General features: G+C 42.7%; 1 protein-coding gene across 17 annotated transcripts in view; it reads left to right on the top strand.

The window, feature by feature from the left end:
• The window catches only part of LOC115156587 (disks large homolog 1), a 285,164-nt gene that overhangs the window by 74,190 nt on the left and 190,956 nt on the right, over positions 1–20,018 (top strand). For all 17 annotated transcript variants that reach the window (XM_029704079.1, XM_029704077.1, XM_029704076.1 and 14 more), the window contains exon 4: positions 12,693–12,857. In XM_029704079.1, coding sequence (XP_029559939.1) covers positions 12,693–12,857 — 165 coding nt within the window. The remainder of the gene's footprint in view (positions 1–12,692; positions 12,858–20,018) is intronic.

Below are 20,018 nucleotides of genomic sequence, written 5' to 3'. Positions count from 1 at the left end.
TCAGGCATATACTGGGAAAACTCTTAAAGGTACAATGTTTTCATAATAACGTCATCTCTTAACCTTTAAAAACAAATACAAAAGTAACATACATTTTAATATTCCACTTTTCGTCATAACCACCATTGTGGCTGACGGAAACCATTGTTCCAAAGTCCCTTTATTGCATGTTTAATGTTCTGAGGCCAGTTCTCCATTGTTAGGACAAAGGAATTTCTCTGTGGCCTAAGTTTATTCTGGGCATGAGGTGTCATAAAACCCCCACATCTTCAGACCCCTAGATCTCTCCTCCTCTGTTGGGGGTTTGGGAGATAATCTGTAGGGTGGTGGTCTCCTGTACCCTGACCTGATCAGGACAGTCATGACATATGTATGTATGTGTGTGTGTGTGTGTGTGTGTGTGTGTGTGTGTGTGTGTGTGTGTATGTATATATATATATATATATGTGTCTGTCTGCGTCTGTCTGTCTGCGCCTGTCTGTCTGCGCGCGTCTGTCTGTCTGCGCGCGTCTGTCTGTATGTGTGTGTGTGTGTGTATATATGTGTGTGTATATATATATATGTGTGTGTGTGTGTGTGTATATATATATATGTGTGTGTGTGTGTCTGCGCGCGCGTCTGTCTGCGCGCGCGTCTGTCTGCGCGCGTCTGTCTGTCTGTCTGCGCGCGTCTGTCTGTCTGTCTGCGCGCGTCTGTCTGTCTGTCTGCGCGCGTCTGTCTGTCTGCGCGCGTCTGTCTGTCTGCGCGCGTCTGTCTGTCTGCGCGCGCGTCTGTCTGCGCGCGCGTCTGTCTGCGCGCGCGTCTGTCTGCGCGCGCGTCTGTCAAACACGTGTGTTAGATTGGCAATGACTTGAAAAGACTACAAGCATCAGATTTCCCACTTCCTGATTGGATTTTTCTCAGGTTTCTGCTTGCCATATGAGTTCTGTTGTACTCACAGACACCATTCAAACAGTTTTCGAAGCTTCAGAGTGTTTTCTATTCACATCTACTAATAATATGCAAATATTTGACTCTGGGCCCAAGTATTAGGCAGTTTACTCTGGGCACGCTTTTCATCCGAAATCGAAAATACTGCCCCCTATACCGTGACAGGTTAAAGTTTCTTCAAGTGCAGTCGCTATGATGAAACTGGCTCTCATGAGGTCCGCCACAGGAAAGGAAGACCCAGACTTACCTCTGCTGCAGAGGATAAGTTACCAGTCTCAGAAGTTACAGCCCAAATAAATGCTTCACAGAGTTCAAGTAACAGACACATTTCAACATCAACTGTTTAGAGGAGACTGTGAATCAGGCCTTCATGGTTAATTTGCTGCAAAGAAACCACTACTAAAGGAAGCCAATACGAAGAGACGTGCTTGGGCCAAGAAATACGAGCGGGGGAAATTTGTTCTTGGTCTGGAGTCCAACTTTGAGATTTTTTTGGTTCCAATCGTCGTGTCTTTGTGAGACGCGTTGTGTATTTCCCACCGTAAAGAATAGAGGTGTTATGGTGTTGGGGTGATTGGGTTGAGGTCAGGTGATTGTGGAGGCCAGGTCATCTGATGCAGCACTCCATCACTATTTTTCTTGGTCAAATAGCCCTTACACATCCTGGAGGTGTGTTGGGTCATTGTCCTGTTGAAAAACAAATGATAGTCCCACTAAGCCCAAACCAGATGGAATGGTGTATCGCTGCAGAATGCTGTGGTAGCAATGCTGGTTAAGTGTGACTTGAATTCTAAATAAATCACAAAGTGTCACCAGCAAAGCACCATCACCTCCATGCTACACGGCGGGAACCACACATGCAGAGATCATCCGTCTCACAAAGACACGGCTTGGAACCAAAAATCTCAATGTTAGACTCATCAGACCAAAGGACAGATTTCCACTGCTCGTGTTTCTTGGCCCAAGCAAATATCTTCTTCCTATTGGTGTCCATTTGCCTAGTGGTTTCTTTGCAGCAATTCGACCATGAAGGCCTGATTCACGCAGTCTCCTCTGAACAGTTGTTTGTCTGTTACTTGAACTCTGCGAAGCATTTATTTGGGCTGCAATTTCTGAGGCTGGTAACTCTAATGAACGTATCCTCTGCAGCAGAGGTAACTCTGGGTCTTCCTTTCCTGTGGCGGTCCGCACGAGAGCCAGTTGTATCATAGCGCCTTTTGACTGTCGTTTCTCTTTGCTTATTTGAGCTATTCTTGCTGTAAAATGGACTTGGTCTTTTACCAAATAGGGCAATCTTCTGTATAACACCCCTACCTCGTCACAATAAATCTGATTTGGCTCAAACACATTAAGAAGGAAATACATTCCATAAATTAACTTTTAACAGGGCACACCTGTTAATTGAAACACATTCCCGGTGACTACCTAATGAAACTTGTTGAGAGAATGCCAAGTGTGTGCAAAGCTGTCAAGTCAAAGGGTGGCTACTTTGAAGAATCTCAAGTAGAAATACACTGCTCAAAAAAATAAAGGGAACACTTAAACAACACAATGTAACTCAAAGTCAATCACACTTCTGTGAAATCAAACTGTCCACTTAGGAAGCAACACTGATTGACAATAAATTTCACATGCTGTTGTGCAAATGGAATAGACAACAGGTGGAAATTATAGGCAATTAGCAAGACACCCCCAATAAAGGAGTGGTTCTGCAGGTGGTAACCACAGACCACTTCTCAGTTCCTATGCTTCCTGGCTGATGTTTTGGTCACTTTTGAATGCTGGCGGTGCTTTCACTCTAGTGGTAGCATGAGACGGAGTCTACAACCCACACAAGTGGCTCAGGTAGTGCAGCTCATCCAGGATGGCACATCAATGCGAGCTGTGGCAAGAAGGTTTGCTGTGTCTGTCAGCGTAGTGTCCAGAGCATGGAGGCGCTACCAGGAGACAGGCCAGTACATCAGGAGACGTGGAGGAGGCCGTAGGAGGGCAACAACCCAGCAGCAGGACCGCTACCTCCGCCTTTGTGCAAGGAGGAGCAGGAGAAGCACTGCCAGAGCCCTGCAAAATGACCTCCAGCAGGCCACAAATGTGCATGTCTGCTCAAACGGTCAGAAACAGACTCCATGAGGGTGGTATGAGGGCCCGATGTCCACAGGTGGGGGTTGTGCTTACAGCCCAACACCGTGCAGGACGTTTGGCATTTGCCAGAGAACACCAAGATTGGCAAATTCGCCACTGGCGCCCTGTGCTCTTCACAGATGAAAGCAGATTCACACTTATTTTTTGGAGCAGTATATTTGTTTTAACACTTTTTTGGTTACTACATGATTCCATATGTGTTATTTCATAGTTTATGTTTTCACTATTATTCTACAAAGTAGAAAATAGTCAAAATAAAAACCATGGAATGAGTCGGTGTGTCCAATCTTTTGACTGATACTGTATATATTTAGGCTCCGACATTGCTCTCCTGTGCTACACGCTTATCTCAAACTCTTGATCATTGTTACTCTCCCTTCCCGGGACCGCTACAAAGCCCTCCCCCGACCTCCCTTCAGCAAATCAGATTACATCTTCATTCTGCTCCTCCACACATATAGGCAGAAACTTAAACAGGAAGCACCTGTGGTAAGAACTGTTGAACTTTGGTCCGACCAATCGGAATCTATGCTTCAACATTGTTTTGATTAAGCGGACTGAGAAATGTTCCTGGTTGCCTCTGATAATAGTGTAGACGCATACACTGACACTGACTGGGCTCATCAGGAATTGCATAGAGTATGTTGTTCCCACTGTGACGATTAGAACTTATCCAAACCACAAACTGTGGATAGATGGCAGCAGTCGCACAAACCCCTTCAAGGAAAACAACATTGAGCCCCTGACACGGACCCCCTCTGTTCAGTTTCGTTTGAGCTTTTCAGCATGTATGATTTCATCACAACCAGTCTTAATTTAGCCACTCATCAGTTCATTGTCTATCTTTGGCTATAACCAACTCAATGTTGCCTACTGTAAGTTAAGAGAAGTTCTATCAGAATCCCATTTAACCTAATTGTGGACGCTTTTTGTTCGGATTAGACTCATCATAATATAGGCTAGGCCTACTTACTTGGGTCATATCATCTTTTTTATGTTGTAGGTTTTTGTGAGTTAGGACAATATGTAGTTACTCGATTTGAAATGTGCACTTGGGAAAATGTGTGTTGAATGAAATGCCCTTGTGCACACCACCCTCCCTGGCCACTCATCTGGAATGATCTGATGTGCTAATTCTAGATTGTGAAAGACATGTTTCCCATGTTTGCCGAACACTGTTGCCTTGTGTGGAAGCTTTGTCTAATCTCAATTCACCTCCAAAGCAGATTGACTGACGGCAATGGGGCGGGAGACATGCCATTAATCAAAATCATTGATTCATCTAATGCTATGTCAGAGCTCGTGTAGTGTGCACATTATGACGGTGTATCTTAGGCTATACCTTTTTTGGTATAGTCATCTTGTTTCAAAGGCTGTTAACTTGTTTCATACACTGCTAAAAATGAGGCTTTGCGGTTCTATATAGAACCTTTATTGAGGGCCATATATGAAAGGACAAGCGAGTCATTGAACCCTTTTTATATATATTTTCTTCCAGCTGTGTAGGGAGGCTGAAAACAATTTCACAATTAATATAGTCTTCATGATTGAGTTTTTTCATAGCAAGCTCATTGTTTCCCTCCGTAAAATGCTAATTACCCAGTCAACCCTCCTTTCCCTCAACATCTCTGAACATCCTCGCAGTGGCTCTCTGTATGACGCCACTCGCTCACTTGCTCCTATTTTTAGCATCTTTGGCAAGCAGGAGTTGGGGCTCGCTTTGCCTCGGCCAGCCCTGCTGCTCCCAGCGCTCCAGTATGATGCATCGATTTAACCGCGGCCAAGGCGGAGGGGGAGGGAGGGCTATCACTGCGTGCCTCTTCAGGCGGAGGTTGTCATTAGTTGAAAACCACACACATACATTGATGCTACTGCCTTTTGGCATTTCATTTAATCCATTCCTCTTCATAACTGTCTAAATAAAGCATCAAAATACAGAATACGGCAAGTGTGAGTTAGTGACAATGGTGGACACGGTGATTGAACCCCAGTCTCCTGGGTCCTATATGTGTCAAGCCGGGAGTGTTGGGCTACCACTCCACCATAGGCTCTGCACTGCTGCCTCTCTTACTTTCTCTGTGGCACTCGTTTCCATGATCAAGGCCCATGCTCCTCCGTATCTCTGTAAGCTTGTTGTGTCCGTCGTGCCCTCGTTGTGGCCCTACCTCGTTCAGTGCTTGGTTTTCATTGACGGGTCTGGATCACGCTGAGACAGAATTAACTCTAGCCTAGAGGTTCCTGATGTTCCATCTGCCTTTTATGTTATTTTGAGCAGATATGGGCTCCTAAGTTAATTGTGTTGGTAATTGATAGTATGTGAGAGGGAGTAATGTCTCGACCAATTCATTTACCAATTAGGGCCACCAAAGAGGACAGTTGCTCCATTAAAAGCTTATATTTACTTGATTTGTGTGTGTATTGACTGCAGCTTAGTCTTTACCCACTCTCAAGGCATTCAGAGGCCGTAAGGGTCAATGTCATTATGATTCAATTGTGTAAAGCACCTTTTACAATGTCATTTCTTTGCCGCAATAAATAGCTTGTGGGATGAAAATTGGACAGAATTATCCCAGAGAGCATACCGCTTCCATTAGGCTCATCTTTCTTCTGATGAGCACATGCCAAGTTTGGTCCGTCCAGTACCAACTCCCAGCTGTCCATATCAGACTTCCAGAAGACTGGGTTTAGTTGTCTCCAAAGATTTACAGTATTAATCTGCCTTCTACTTTGACGTGAATGGAAAGAAACCCCCCATGTCGTCATGAACAGCAATTGACGCTCTTTCGCTCCAGACAGTGACTTAATTCAGGATCATTAGGACTGTCATTCTCTTTCCTAGGGATGGGAGTAATATAAGACAAATGCTACAAATATAGGCCTAGCTAAATCATGTGAAGTTTAAAATCGGTCTAGAAGTTGTTTAAAAGTTAACTACATTTGCGGTTTGTTTATTGATCAGTATTGACTTAGAGCAACAATTCGTTTTTTTTTTCATACATTAAGAACAGACACAATCGACTGAATGCCTGATGCAGAAAGTCAATAATGAAGATGGTGTTTCAAATTACATTCTGTACATTCGGTTTTGCGGACTACTGTGGCCTCAAAAGTGGGAGGGACCCCTTTCTGAACACTGGCAAACCAGCCAGTAACACGAACACCATCCACTCGCATGATTGCGGAAAACGTGAAAAACAGTTTAGAGACCTATAGAGATCAAAGATTTATGGGGTAGATTACACCCTTTGATTACTGTTGACAGCACTAACGGCAACAATTCTTGGAACAATTTAATTTGATATGTTGCTAGTCTATCAGCGTGTCCAATACCTGCTCTGAATTCTGTTTAATCTAAAAAGATGTGAACTTCCCAGGTCCCAAATCTGCGGCAAAGCACATAACCTCTCCTTTAGACTTGTCCCAGATCTGTTTCTCTATTTAGCCAACTACTATGGTTGTTGTCAAACATGACAACATATTTGGCGACAAGACAATGACCATAGGAGTTGGCAAGACTGCACAAAGTGGTCTGCCACCAGGCTACCTCTAGACATCACTGAGGAGAATTGTTATTGTGATGATCATAAGTAATGACTGTTATTTACTGTCCTGTCAGTAGAATAAATGGTCTCCCAATACCCATTCAGATAAGGGTCGTGATTGTATTATTTGTTGTGTAGATACAGCAGCACTCTCTTGAAATGCTTTTGGGAAGTTGTGTATCATAGGCTCTTTTACCTTTTAACTGAAAAGCTCCGGAACAGATTATCCAAGTTGGAGACGGTCGTGACATCACATTGCGTTATACTAGCGGTTGCTAGGAGATTCCTTTTTGTCCATCACAGAAGTCCGCTAGCTTAGCTTACCTGCCTGTTGACGGGCTGACTGTAGCTCGTCGCTTACGCTGCATACATTATTAGCATGCACCACCAGCACTGAGAGGAGACAGTAAGAGTTTAAGCCCTCGATTAACTGACTGGTAATTCCTTGGCTTCAGCTTAATTATGGGCAGTAACGTGTTACAGTAATAACTTTGCGCTAACGAATATAACGGATTACTGTTCCAATTTGATTAATATTACACTTACTGATCAAAGATGAGCTGTTACTTCATTACTTTTATTATTCCCTTCCTATTGCTGTTATTGATCCAAATAAATATTTGTGGTGATTATTAGTCCCTCTATTGGCGCAATATAAAAAAAAAACTCCCCACCTCCAACTGTTTTTGTCCTGAGTCTGACATCCTCTCACCAAGTTCTTGTTTACGCACCCACGCACTACGACTAAATGCTTTAGTGAGAGATATGAAAAATGGCAGAAGTGTCTACAACATTGAATTTCTCAGCGTGGAAGTACTCCCATTACTTTGATTTGGTAGGATGAAAAAATTCCAAGAATATAACCGTTTAATCTAAATTGTGCCCAGTTGAGAACAACTCTCCACTACCAGAAACACAACTTCCAGTCTCTTGAAGAACATGCAATAGCAACACTCCAAGACACAACTTGCGGTGTTGGTGTATAGGCCTACGTAATGTAACGTTGAGTGAGGACGCGCAACGTTTTAGGTGTAACACAAAAGTAATATAACGAGTAGTGTAATTTATTAATTTTCCCAGTGAGTAATAAGTAAATTAAGGTTACTGTTGAAAGAAGTAGTGCGTAATGGGTAATATAACTTTTTTTTGAGTAACGACCCTGATTACGGATGTTATGCATCGAAATGTTTGCATCTTACATACTAGTTATCAACCTCTCTCTAGAATGGTAGACTGACATGAAACAACATATCTGTCTCTGTCAGCAGTCTGTTTTCTCAAATCAGCTACGGTGCTTGGCTACACCGTTTGGTTGGTATTCTCTTTACAGGTTGAGTCTACTTAATACACCGTGTGGACATATAAACATGCACCCTTACCTACATGTGAAGCATTCAACCCAATGGGCTGACTGAGAGTATTATCTGGCCTACCTATGTTTTGAATAGTTTTCCTCAACTATGATGATTAGTTTACTAGTCACATGCACAGGGTCGCAGATGTAATCGCAGGGTACAGTGAAGTTGTTATGCTCCGAGCTCCAACAGTGCAGGTCAAAAAAAGTGAATTGTACAACAATATGAATAATAATATTTACAGCTGTAACAGTGATAAATGCCTATTGGGTTGTGGGGCCAGGGTAAATGGTAATGGCTGCGGGATGGGGTTGAATATCCATAGGGGGAGTAGCATGGGGGGGAAAGGTAGCTGCCTAGTGGCTATTCAGCAGCCTGATGGTCTGGGGGTAGAAGCTATTGGCCAGTCTGACAGTTTTTGCCATGATACGCCTATACTGCCTGCATGTGAGTGATGGAGGGAGAATAGACTGGCTCAGGTGGCCGAGGTCCTTGATGAGCTTCTTGGCCTTCCTGCGACACCTGGTGCTTTAGGTATCCTGGAGGGCAGGTACTTTTGGCTGAGCGTACCACCCTCTGTAGAGCCTTGCGGCCATTGGAGGTGGAGTTGCCGTACCAGGCCGGGATGCAGCCCGACAGTATGCTCTCGATGGTGCTTCTGTGGTGCCCCATGGTGGTTCCGTTGATGAGGATCGGGGCATCCCCAACTTTTTTTCCTCCTGAAGTCCACAATCAGCTCCTTTGTTTTGCTGAAGTTGATAGAGAGGTTGTTTACCTGCAACCACACCTACCACCTCTGTAGACTGTCTAGTCATTGTTGGTAATCGGGCCTACTGTGTCGTCAGCAAACTTGGAGTTGGAACTGTGTGAAGGCACGCAGTTGTGGGTATACAGGGAGTACAGGAGGGGACTGAGGACACACCCTTGTGGAGCCCCTGTGTTGAGGATCAGTGTGGAGGAGGTAATGTTGCCTACCTTCACCACCTGGGGGTGGCCTGTCAGGATGTCGAGGACCCAGTATTATAGGGAGTTCAGTCCCAGGGTCGTGAGCCTTGTGATGAGCTTAGTAGGCACTGGTATTGAAGGTCAAGCTGTAGTCGATGAACAGCATCCACGCATATGAATTTCTGTTGTCCAGGTGGGTGAGGGTACTGCAATAGCGATTGCTTCGTACGTGGATCTGTCAGAGCGGTAGGCAAATTGGAGAGGGTCGAGTGTCAGGGATGGAGGTGGTGATGTGGTGTTTGACTAGCCTCTCAAAGCACTTAAAGATAACGGAAGTGAGTGCTATGGGTCTGCAGTCTTTCGGTTCAGTTACTTTCCTTTTCTTGGGCACAGTGATGATAGAGGATATCTTGAAGCAGGTGGGGATAACAGCCTGAGCTAAAGAGATTGAAAATGTCCGGAGGACGCGGCTAGAGATACTGTCTTGGCCTGCAGCCTTGAAAGGGTTAACACGCTTAAATGACTTGCATACGTCCTCCGTGTAGATTGTAAGCGCTCAGTCCTCGTTGTTGTGTACATGTTTTGTTCCCATCCTCTATAGATATTAGTGAGCTGTGTGAACTTTTGCTACCCAACCTTTTTCTATGGTCTCAACCATCTACATCCATCTTCCTCACTCAGATAGTTTTTCTGTCCCACAGTCATGTATTTGTAGTGAGGATACAAGTCTGGGGCTATTTTCAAGCGTTGTGCATTCTTGGTGCCATCTCTAGCAAAACATTTTTGCTGGATATTGATTGCCATTTATCCATTTATTATCAATCCACTCTGCATGGATAATTGAAACGTACAGTGCATTCAGAAAGTATTCAGACACCTTGACTTCCCACATTTTGTTAACCTTATTCTAAAATTGATTAAATATTTTCTCAACTATCAACACACACTACCCCATAATGATTAAGCGAAAACAGGTTTTAGATACCTCATTTACATAAGTATTCAGACCCTTTGCTATGAGACTCGAAATTGAACTCAGGTGCATCCTGTTTCCATTGATCATCCTTGATGTTTCTACAAATATATTGGAGTCCACCTGTGGTACATTCAATTGATTGGATATCATTTGCAAAGGCACACACCTGTCTATAATGTCCCACAGTTGACAATGCATGTCAGAGCAAAAACCAAGCCATGAGGTCGAAGGAATTGTCTGTAGAGGTCTGAGACAGGATTGTGTCGAGGCACAGATCTGGGAAAGGGTACCAAAACATGTCTGCAACATTGCAGGTCCCCAAGAACACAGTGGCCTCCCTCATTCTTAAATGGAAGAAGTTTGGAACCACCAAGACTCTTCCTTGAGCTGGCCACCTGGCCAAACTGAACATTCGGGGGAGAAGGGCCTTGGTCAGGGAGGTGACCAAGAACCTGATAATCACTCTGACAGAGCTCCTCTGTGGAGATGGGAGAAACTTCCAGAAGGACAACCATCTCTGCAGCAATCCACCAATCAGGCCTTTATGGTAGAGTGGCCTGACAGAAGCCACTTCTCGGGAAAAGGCACATGACAGCCCGCTTGGAGTTTGTCAAAAGGCAAGCATGAGAAACAAGATTCTCTGGTCTGATGAAACCAAGATTGAACTCTTATCTGAATGCCAAGCGTCACGTCTGGAGGAAACCTGGCACCATCCCTACGGTGAAGCATGGTGGTGGCAGCAGCATCCTGTGGGGATGTTTTTCAGCGGCAGGGACAGGGAGACTAGTCAGGATCGAGGCAAAGATTAATGGGTTAAAGTACAGAGATCCTTGATGAAAACCTGCTCCAGAGCACTCAGGACCTCAGACTAGGGTGAAGGTTCACCTTCCAACAGGACAAGCCTAAGCACACAGCCAAGACATATATATATATATATATATATATATATATATATATATACACAGTATCTCACAAGTGAGTACACCCCTCACATTTTTGTAAATATTTGAGTATCTCTTTTCATGTGACAACACTGAAGAAATGACACTTTGCTACAATGTAAAGTAGTGTGTACAGCTTGTATAACAGTGTACATTTGCTGTCCCCTCAAAATAACTCAACACACAGCCATTCATGTCTAAACCGCTGGCAACAAAAGTGAGCACCCCTTAAGTGAAAATGTCCAAATTGGGTCCAATTAGCCATTTTCCCTCCCCGGTGTCATGTGACTCGTTAGTGTTACAAGGTCTCAGGTGTGAATGGGGAGCAGGTGTGTTAAATTTGGTGTCATCCCTCTCACACTCCCTCATACTGACTGGTCACTGGAAGTTCAACATGGCACCTCATGGCAAAGAACTCTCTGAGGATCTGAAAAAAATAATTGTTGCTCTACATAAAGATGGCCTGGGCTATAAGAAGATTGCCAAGACCCTGAAACTGAGCTGCAGCACGGTGGCCAAGACCATACAGCGGTTTAACAGGACAGGTTCCACTCAGAACAGGCCTCGCCATGGTCGACCAAAGAAGTTGAGTGGATGTGCTCAGCGTCATATCCAGAGGTTGTATTTGGGAAATAGATGTAGAAGGAAGGAAGCCTCTTCTAAAGATGATGCACAAGAAAGCCTGCAAACAGTTTGCTGAAGACAAGCAGACTAAGGACATGGATTACTGGAACCATGTCCTGTGGTCTGATGAGACCAAGAAACTTATTTGGTTCAGATGGTGTCAAGCGTGTGTGGTGGCAACCAGGTGAGGAGTACAAAGATAAGTGTGTCTTGCCTACAGTCAAGCATGGTGGTGGGAGTGTCATGGTCTGGGGCTGCATGCGTGCTGCCGGCACTGGGGAGCTACAGTTCATTGAGGGAACCATGAATGCCAACGTACTGTGACATACTGAAGCAGAGCATGAACCCCTCCCTTCGGAGACTGGGCCGCAGGGCAGTATTCCAACATGATAACAACCCCAAACACACCTCCAAGACGACCACTGCCTTGCTAAAGAAGCTGAGGGTAAAGGTGATGGACTGGCCAAGCATGTCTCCAGTCCTAAACCCTATTGAGCATCTGTGGGGCATCCTCAAACGGAAGGTGGAGGAGTGCAAGGTCTCTAAAATCCACCAGCTCCGTGATGTCGTCATGGAGGAGTGGAAGAGGACTCCAGTGGCAACCTGTGAAGCTCTGGTGAACTCCATGCCCAAGAGGGTTAAGGCAGTGCTGGAAAATGATGGTGGCCACACACAATATTTACACTTTGGGCCCAATTTGGTTACTTTCACTTAGGGGTGTACTCACTTTTGTTGCCAGCGGTTTAGACATTAATGGCTGTGTGTTGTGTTATTTTGAGGGGACAGCAAATTTACACTGTTATACAAGCTGTACACTTACTACTTTACATTGTAGCAAAGTGTCATTTCTTCAGTGTTGTCACATGAAAAGATATACTCAAATATTTACAAAAATGTGAGGGGTGTACGAGAGAGATTTTCAAGGGGTCTGAATGCAGTAATTTGCAGCTTCTGTCAATCTCACTGTCAAGCCTATACAACATCGGGCTTTGACTACATTGACGTCTTTAATAGCTACGATGTCCACAATGATTTATCAGGCTTTGCATTGACCAATATTACTGATCTGCCTCATAGGTTGACCTCACTGGTCGGCCTTATAAGCTCACCTAACTGATCAGCCTCAGGTTGACGATTGCACTCACGTGCTTGCCATCCTCATCTGATACCTAACAATGGGCATTTGTTGTATATATTGTCTGACATCCACTTACTCTGCTCTACCCTGCCCTTCCAGAAATATAGGCACCACGATGAGGACACGTCTCCCCAGGAGCAGAGCTCCCCCCAGCTCACTGACGAGGTCCCTGGCCCCGAGCTGGTCCAGGTGGCCGAGAAGAACCTTTCCCAGATTGAGAATGTCCACGGCTACGTGGCCCACGCGCACATTTCACCCATGAAGGTAGGATGGACACCTTCACACACACACAAACACACACACACACTTGTTTATTTATTTCGCATTCCTATTCACAAACATAATTTCACATACATTAAATGCATTTTCATACAAAGGGAGGATGGGAGAGAATTTTATCATACAGTACGTTCCCCTGTTGCCCATATTGCCCTCATTCACTTCATTGTGAAACTGTACAAGAATCACAATCACACATGGTGCCTTGCAAAAGTATTTAGTCCCTTGGATTTCATTACATTTTGTGTTACGAAGTGGATTGTCATTTTAATTGTAATTTTTTAGTCAACAATCTACACAAAATGGAAGAAAAAATGCAAATACTTTTTTAAGATTAAGACTAATTAAATATCTAAAATAGTCATTGCATAAGTATAGCTCTGTCAGTACATTAGAAACACCTTTTGACATCGATTACAGCTGAGAGTCTTGGGTAGGTCTAATGGCACAACACTTCACTACCTGTGTAATGAGGGAGAGCTCGGTTTGTTTTGGAAAGTTTGGAAAGTCTATTGAAAAACTTTAGTTACTTTGATCCTGTGATGCAGTTGGTATTAGTTGCTGGAACCGCTACTATCTGTACAGTGGTTCCTCCTTTAAAAGTTGCGAGCTTATACCGCGTGACTTAGAGGTACCCAGTGTCATGACTTCATTGCTCCAGACCACCACAAGGGGGAGTTAGAGCACTCATTATGCATTTGGGTCCCAAAGTTTTTATATGGGTTCCAGTGACGAATTTGTCACGAGCCACCTCTCCCTGGTGACTTTCTTCAGCTAAGATGGCTGACAAAACATTACGGGGAGGCGAATGTAAGTAGTTATAACATAACGATTCAAGACAAAAAAATGTAATTGAGAGGAATGTTAATGTAGAGACAAACATTTGTGCATATTTTTTTGTCATAAAGTTAATTTACGAAAATCGCTATTTTGCTTTCTGTCATATCCAATACCAGGTGTATCAAACTCCATTCTGTGAATGATGCTGTGTCTGCATGTATGTATTACAATTATACACTTCAACAGTGTTTACCGCTCCTGGGAAATCAATGATTGAACATTGTAACTATGCAATAGACTACAAACATGATTTAGTAATTCATATATACACAATCAAAATGTGTATATCCTGCCAGCACACCCACACGTGTGGAAGAGAGCGAGGAATGAGATGCGAGTAACAATCCAGGCTATTTGCTCTGAGACCTGCATAATAATTTAATGAAACAAGCAGGGAGCAGGTTTCGAACCCTCAACATTCTAGCCCAAAGTCCAGCACGCTATTGACTGTGCCAAAATGTATTAATTGGGTTTGGGGCCGATTTGTAGCTAAAAAACACTATCTATTGGAATCTTTAACATGTGGAAAGGAGAAAAAGTATTATTATTAGTTTTTCACAAGCGTAGCAGGATGGGCTACTAGCTAAACAATAGACTATTCAACCTTTACTAAAGAATTGTTTAATAGCTGAGCTAGGTGTGAAATCCCCCTCCGCAACTGGCAACAAATCATTTGTATTTATCTTTCCACATCTACCTACACACGGTTAACCTGTCTGGGCTAGGGGGCAGTATTTTCACAGCCGGATGAAAAACGTACCCAATTTAAACAGGGTACTACTCTGGCCCAGAAACTAGAATATGCATATTATTAGTAGATTTGGATAGAAAACACTCTGAAGTTTCTAAAACTGTTTGAATGGTGTCTGAGTATAACAGAACTCATATGGCAGGCAAAAACCTGAGAAAAAGTCAACCAGGAAGTGGAGGATCTGAGAATTGTAGTTCTTCTTTCTAGTCCCTTTCGAAACTACAGTATCCGTGGGGTTACGTTGCACTTCCTAAGGCTTCCATTGGCTGTCTAAAGCCTTCAGAAAGTTGTTTGAGCATTCTGCTGTCACTGGGCAGATAATAGGAGCTCAGTTACTGAGGGGTCTGCCTGGCAACAAAGGGATTGGATATGCGCAGTCACGCTGTTCCTTTTTCTCCTTGAATGAATACGCTATTGTCCGGTTGGAATATTATCGCAATTTGATGTTAAAAATACCATAAAGATTGATTTTAAACAGCGTTTGACATGCTTCTAAGTACGGTAATGGAACATTTGGACTTTTAGTCTCTGGTTCCACGCTCGCGCTTTATGCCTTTGGATAAGTGATCTGTACGCACGAACAAAACGGAGGTATTTGGACATAAATATGGATTATTTCAAACAAAAACAACATTTCTTGTGGAAGTAGCAGTCCTGGGAGTGCATTCTGACGAAGATCAGCAAAGGTAAGAGAATATTTCTAATACTAATTCTGAGTTTAGGTTGCCCCGAACTTGGCGGGTGTCTGAATAGCTTGCCATGATGGCTTAGCTATGCACTCAGAATATTGAAAAATGTGCTTTCTCCGTAAAGCTATTTTAAAATCTGACACAGCGGTTGCATCCAGGGGTAGTCTATCTATAATTCTTTAAATAATTGTTATATATTTTGTCAACGTTTATGATTATTTTTGTAAATTGATGTGCACATTCACCGGGAGGTTTGGTGGGAATACATTTTCTGAACATCACGCGCCAATGTAAAATTCTGTTTTTGTATCTAAATATGAACTTTATCGAATAAACCATACATGTATTGTGTAACATAATGTCCTAGAAGTGTCATCTGATGAAGATCGTCAAAGGTTAGTGCTTCATTTAGCTGTGTTTTGGGTTTTATTGACGCATATCCTTGCTTGGAAAATGGCTGTGATTATTTTTGTCTATGTACTCTCCTAACATAATCTAATGTTTCGCTGTAAAGCCTTTTTGAAATCGGACAATGTGGTTACATCAAGGAGAAGTAAATGTAAGTGTATGTTTGAGAAAGTTGAATTATGACATTCTGTTGTTTTTGAATTTGCTGCCCTGATATTTCACTGGCTGTGTCCCACTTAGCCCATAGAAGTTAATGTTCTGAAAAAAAAAAATATATATTTATCAGTTGAAGTCGTAAGTTTACATACACCTTAGCCAACTACATTTAAACTCAGTTTTTCACAATTCCTGACATTTAATCCTAGTAAAAAATTCCCTTTCTTAGGTCAGTTAGGATCACCACTTTATTTTAAGAATTATATTTCAGCTTTTATTTCTTTCATCACACTCCCAGTGGGTCAGAAGTTTTTTTACATACACTCAATTAGTATTTGGTAGCATTGCTTTTAAATTGTTTAACTTGGGTCAAATGTTTCGGGTAGCCTTCCACAAGCTTCCCACAATAATTTGGGTGAATTTTGGCCCATTCCTCCTGTCAGAGCCGGTGTAACTGAGTCAGGTTTGTATGCCTCCTTGCTCGCACACGCTTTTTCAGTTCTGCTCACAATTTTTCTATAGGATTGAGGTCAGGGCTTTATGATGGCCACTCCAATACCTTGAATTTGTTGTCCTTAAGCCATTTTGCCACAACTTTGGAAGTATTCTTGGTCATTGTCCATTTGGAAGAGCCATTTGCGACCAAGCATTAACTTCCTGACTGATTTCTTGAGATGTTGCTTCAATATATCCACCTCATTTTCTTTCCTCATGATGCCATTATTTTTGTGAAGTTCACCAGACCCTCCTGCAGCAAAGCACCCCCACAACATGATGCTGCTATCCCTGTGCTTTACGTTTGGGATGGTGTTCTTCGGCTTGCAAGCCTCCCGCTTTTTCCTCCAAACATAATGATGGTCATTATGGCCAAACAGTTCTATTTTTGTTTCATCAGACCAGAGGACATTTCTCCAAAAAGTATGATGGTTGTCCCCATGTGCAGTTGCAAACCGTAGTCTGGCTTTTTTTAATCGCGGTTTTGGAACAGTGGCTTCTTTCTTGCTGAGTGGCCTTTCAGGTTATGTCAATATAGGACTTGTTTTACAGTGGATATAGATACTTTTGTACCGGTTTCCTCCAGCATCTTCACAAGGTCCTTTGCTGTTGTTCTGGGATTGATTTGCACTTTTCCCACCAAAGTACGTTAATCTCTAGGAGACAGGACGTGTCTCCTTCCTGAGCGGTATGACGGCTGCGTGGTCCCATGGTGTTTATTCTTGCATACTATTGTTTGTACAGATGAATGTGGTACCTTTAGGCATTTGGAAATTTCTCCCAAGGATGAACCAGACTTGTGGAGGTCTGCAGTTCTTTTTATGTGGTCTTGGCTGATTTCTTTTGATTTTCCCATGATGTCAAGCAAAGGCACGCCTTGTCATACATCCACAGGTACACCTCCAATTGACTCAAATGATGTCAAGTAGCCTATCAGAAGCTTCTAAATCCATGACATCATTTTCTGGAATTTTCAAAGTTGTTTAAAGGCACAGTCAACTTAGTGTATGTAAACTTCTGACCCACTGGAATTGTGATACAGTGAAATAGTCTGTCTGTAAACAATTGTTGGAAAAATTACTTGTCATGCACAAAGTAGATGTCCTAACCGACTTGCCGAAACTATAGTTTAACTTCTATGGGCTAGGTGGGAAGCCCTGCGGGACACAGTGAAATATCAGGGCGGAGAATTCTAAAACAACAAAATGTCCTAATTCTACTTTCTCAGACATACGACTATTTTACACCATTTTAAAGATACATTTCTCGTTAACCTAACCACATTGTCCGATTTCAAAAAGGCTTTACAGCGAAAGCAAAACTAGATTATGTTAGGAGAGTACATAGACAAAAATAATCACACAGCCATTTTCCAAGCAAGGGCATGTCAATAAAACCCAAAACACAGCGAAATGAAGCACTAACCTTTGACGATCTTCATCAGATGACACTCCTCGGACATTATGTTACACAATACATGCATTTTTTGTTCGATAAAGTTCATATTTATATCCAAAAACAGCATTTTACATTGGCGCATGATATTCAGAAAATGTATTCCCACCAAAACGTCCGGTGAATGTGCACATCAATTTACAATAATACTCATCATAAACGTTGACAAAATACGTAACAATTATTTTAAGAATTATAGATAGACTACTCCTTTATGCAACCGCTGTGTCAGATTTTAAAATAGCTTTACGGAGAAAGCACATTTTTCAATATTCTGAGTACATAGCTCAGCCATCACGGTGAGCTATTCAGACACCCGCCAAATTTGGGGCAACCTAAACTCAGAATTAGTATTAGAAATATTCTCTTACCTTTGCTGATCTTCGTCAGAATGCACTCCCGGGACTGCTACTTCCACAAGAAATGTTGTTTTTGTACCAAATAATCCATATTTATGTCCAAATACCTCCGTTTTGTTCGTGCGTTCATAGCACTATCCAAAGGGTAACGCGTGGAACGAGAGACAGTCAAAATGTTCCATTACCGTACTTAGAAGCATGTCAAACGCTGTTTAAAATCAATCTTTATGGTATTTTTAACTTAAAATTGCGATGATATTCCAACCGGACAATAGCATATTCATTCAAGAAGAAAAAGGAGGGGCGCGCTCGCGGGACTAAGCATATCCAATCACTTTGTTGCCAGGCAGACCACTCAGTAACTGCGCTCCTATACTCTGCCCAGTGACAGGAGAATGCTCAAACCACTTTCTGAAGGCTTTAGATAGCCATTGGAAGCCTTAGGAAGTGCAACGTCACCCCACAGACACTGGAACTTCGATAGAGAATCAAAAACTACAATTCCCAGACTTTTCACTTCCTGCTTGGATTTTTCACAGGTTTTTGCCTGCCATATGAGTTCTGTTATACACAGACACCATTCAAACAGTTTTAGAAACTTCAGTGTTTTCTATCCAAATCGACTAATAATATGCATATTCTAGTTTCTGGGCCAGAGTAGTAACCTGTTTAAATTGGGTACGTTTTTCATCCGGCCGTGAAAATACTGCCCCCTAGCCCAGACAGGTTAATTGGGATCCTAATAAATCAAATGCATGTGCTTTGCACACCTGGATTGTGCAATATTTTCCCCTTATTCTTTTCAAAATTCTTCAAGCTTTTTCACGATGTTGGCTAGACAGCAATTTTGTCAATGTATTATTCTTCAGATATACTACATATTATGTCGACATACTTTCCATAATGTATTTTTTTTTTCAGTATATAAAATGTTATGTATAAACGCAACATGCAACAATTGAAATGATTTTACTGAGTTACAGTTCATTTAAGGAAATCAGTCAATTGGAATAAATTCATTAGGCCCTAATCTATGGATGTCACATGACTGGGCAGGTGCACAGCCATGGTGGGCTTGGAAGGGCATAGGCTCACCTACCAGGGAGCCAGGCCCAGCCAATCCAGAATACGTCATTCCCCACAAAATGGCTTTATTACACACAACTACTCCAGTTTCATCAGCTGTTCGGGTGGCAGTTCTCAGACGATCCCTTTGTTAAGATGCCGGATAAAGATGCCCTTTGCTGGCATGCTTACATGAGGTTTGTGGTTGGATACACAGCCAATTTCTCTAAAACGACGTTGGCGGCAGTTTATGGTAGAGAATTCTCTGGCAACAGCTCTGGTGGACATTCCTTCAGTCAGCATGCCAGTTGCACGCTCCCTCAAATTGAGACGTGGCATTGTGCTGTGTGACAAAACGGCACATTTGAGTGGACTGTTGTCCCTAGCACAAGGTGCAGCTGTGTAATGATCATGCTGTTTAATCAGCTTCTTGATATGCCGCACCTATCAGGTGGATGGATTATCTCGGCAAAGGAGAAATGCTCACTGACAGGGATGTGTACAAATATGTTAACAACATTGGTACCAACCCTTTACATGTTGCGTTGTATTTTTATTGATATTGTATGTATTTATATGCATGTCAAAATCAAATCACATTTTATTGGTCACGTACACGCACTTAGCGGATGTAGCGAAATGCTTGTGTTTCTAGCTCCAAAAGTGCAATAGTATCTAACAATTCACAACAATACAAAAATCTCGACGTAAAAGAATGGAATTAAGTATATAAATATCAGGACTAGCAAGGGTCAGTGGCATTGTCTAAAATACAGAAGAGTAGAATACAGCGGTTGCTCCTTTAAAAGTTGTCATACTGCAGCACACCTTGCAGGCTGCTGCAGCATTCTGTGGCACGTTATCTAATTGTCAGCCATTTTTTCTGTTAATGCAAGTTAATGCTAGTTTGACCACCAGAGGGCATCTT

This window comes from Salmo trutta, chromosome 21 (assembly GCF_901001165.1).
Source record: "Salmo trutta chromosome 21, fSalTru1.1, whole genome shotgun sequence".
In the NCBI taxonomy this organism is placed as follows: Eukaryota; Metazoa; Chordata; class Actinopteri; order Salmoniformes; family Salmonidae; genus Salmo; species Salmo trutta.
Note: the sequence above shows the minus strand (reverse complement) of the source record. Positions and strands in the feature narration are given on the sequence as shown.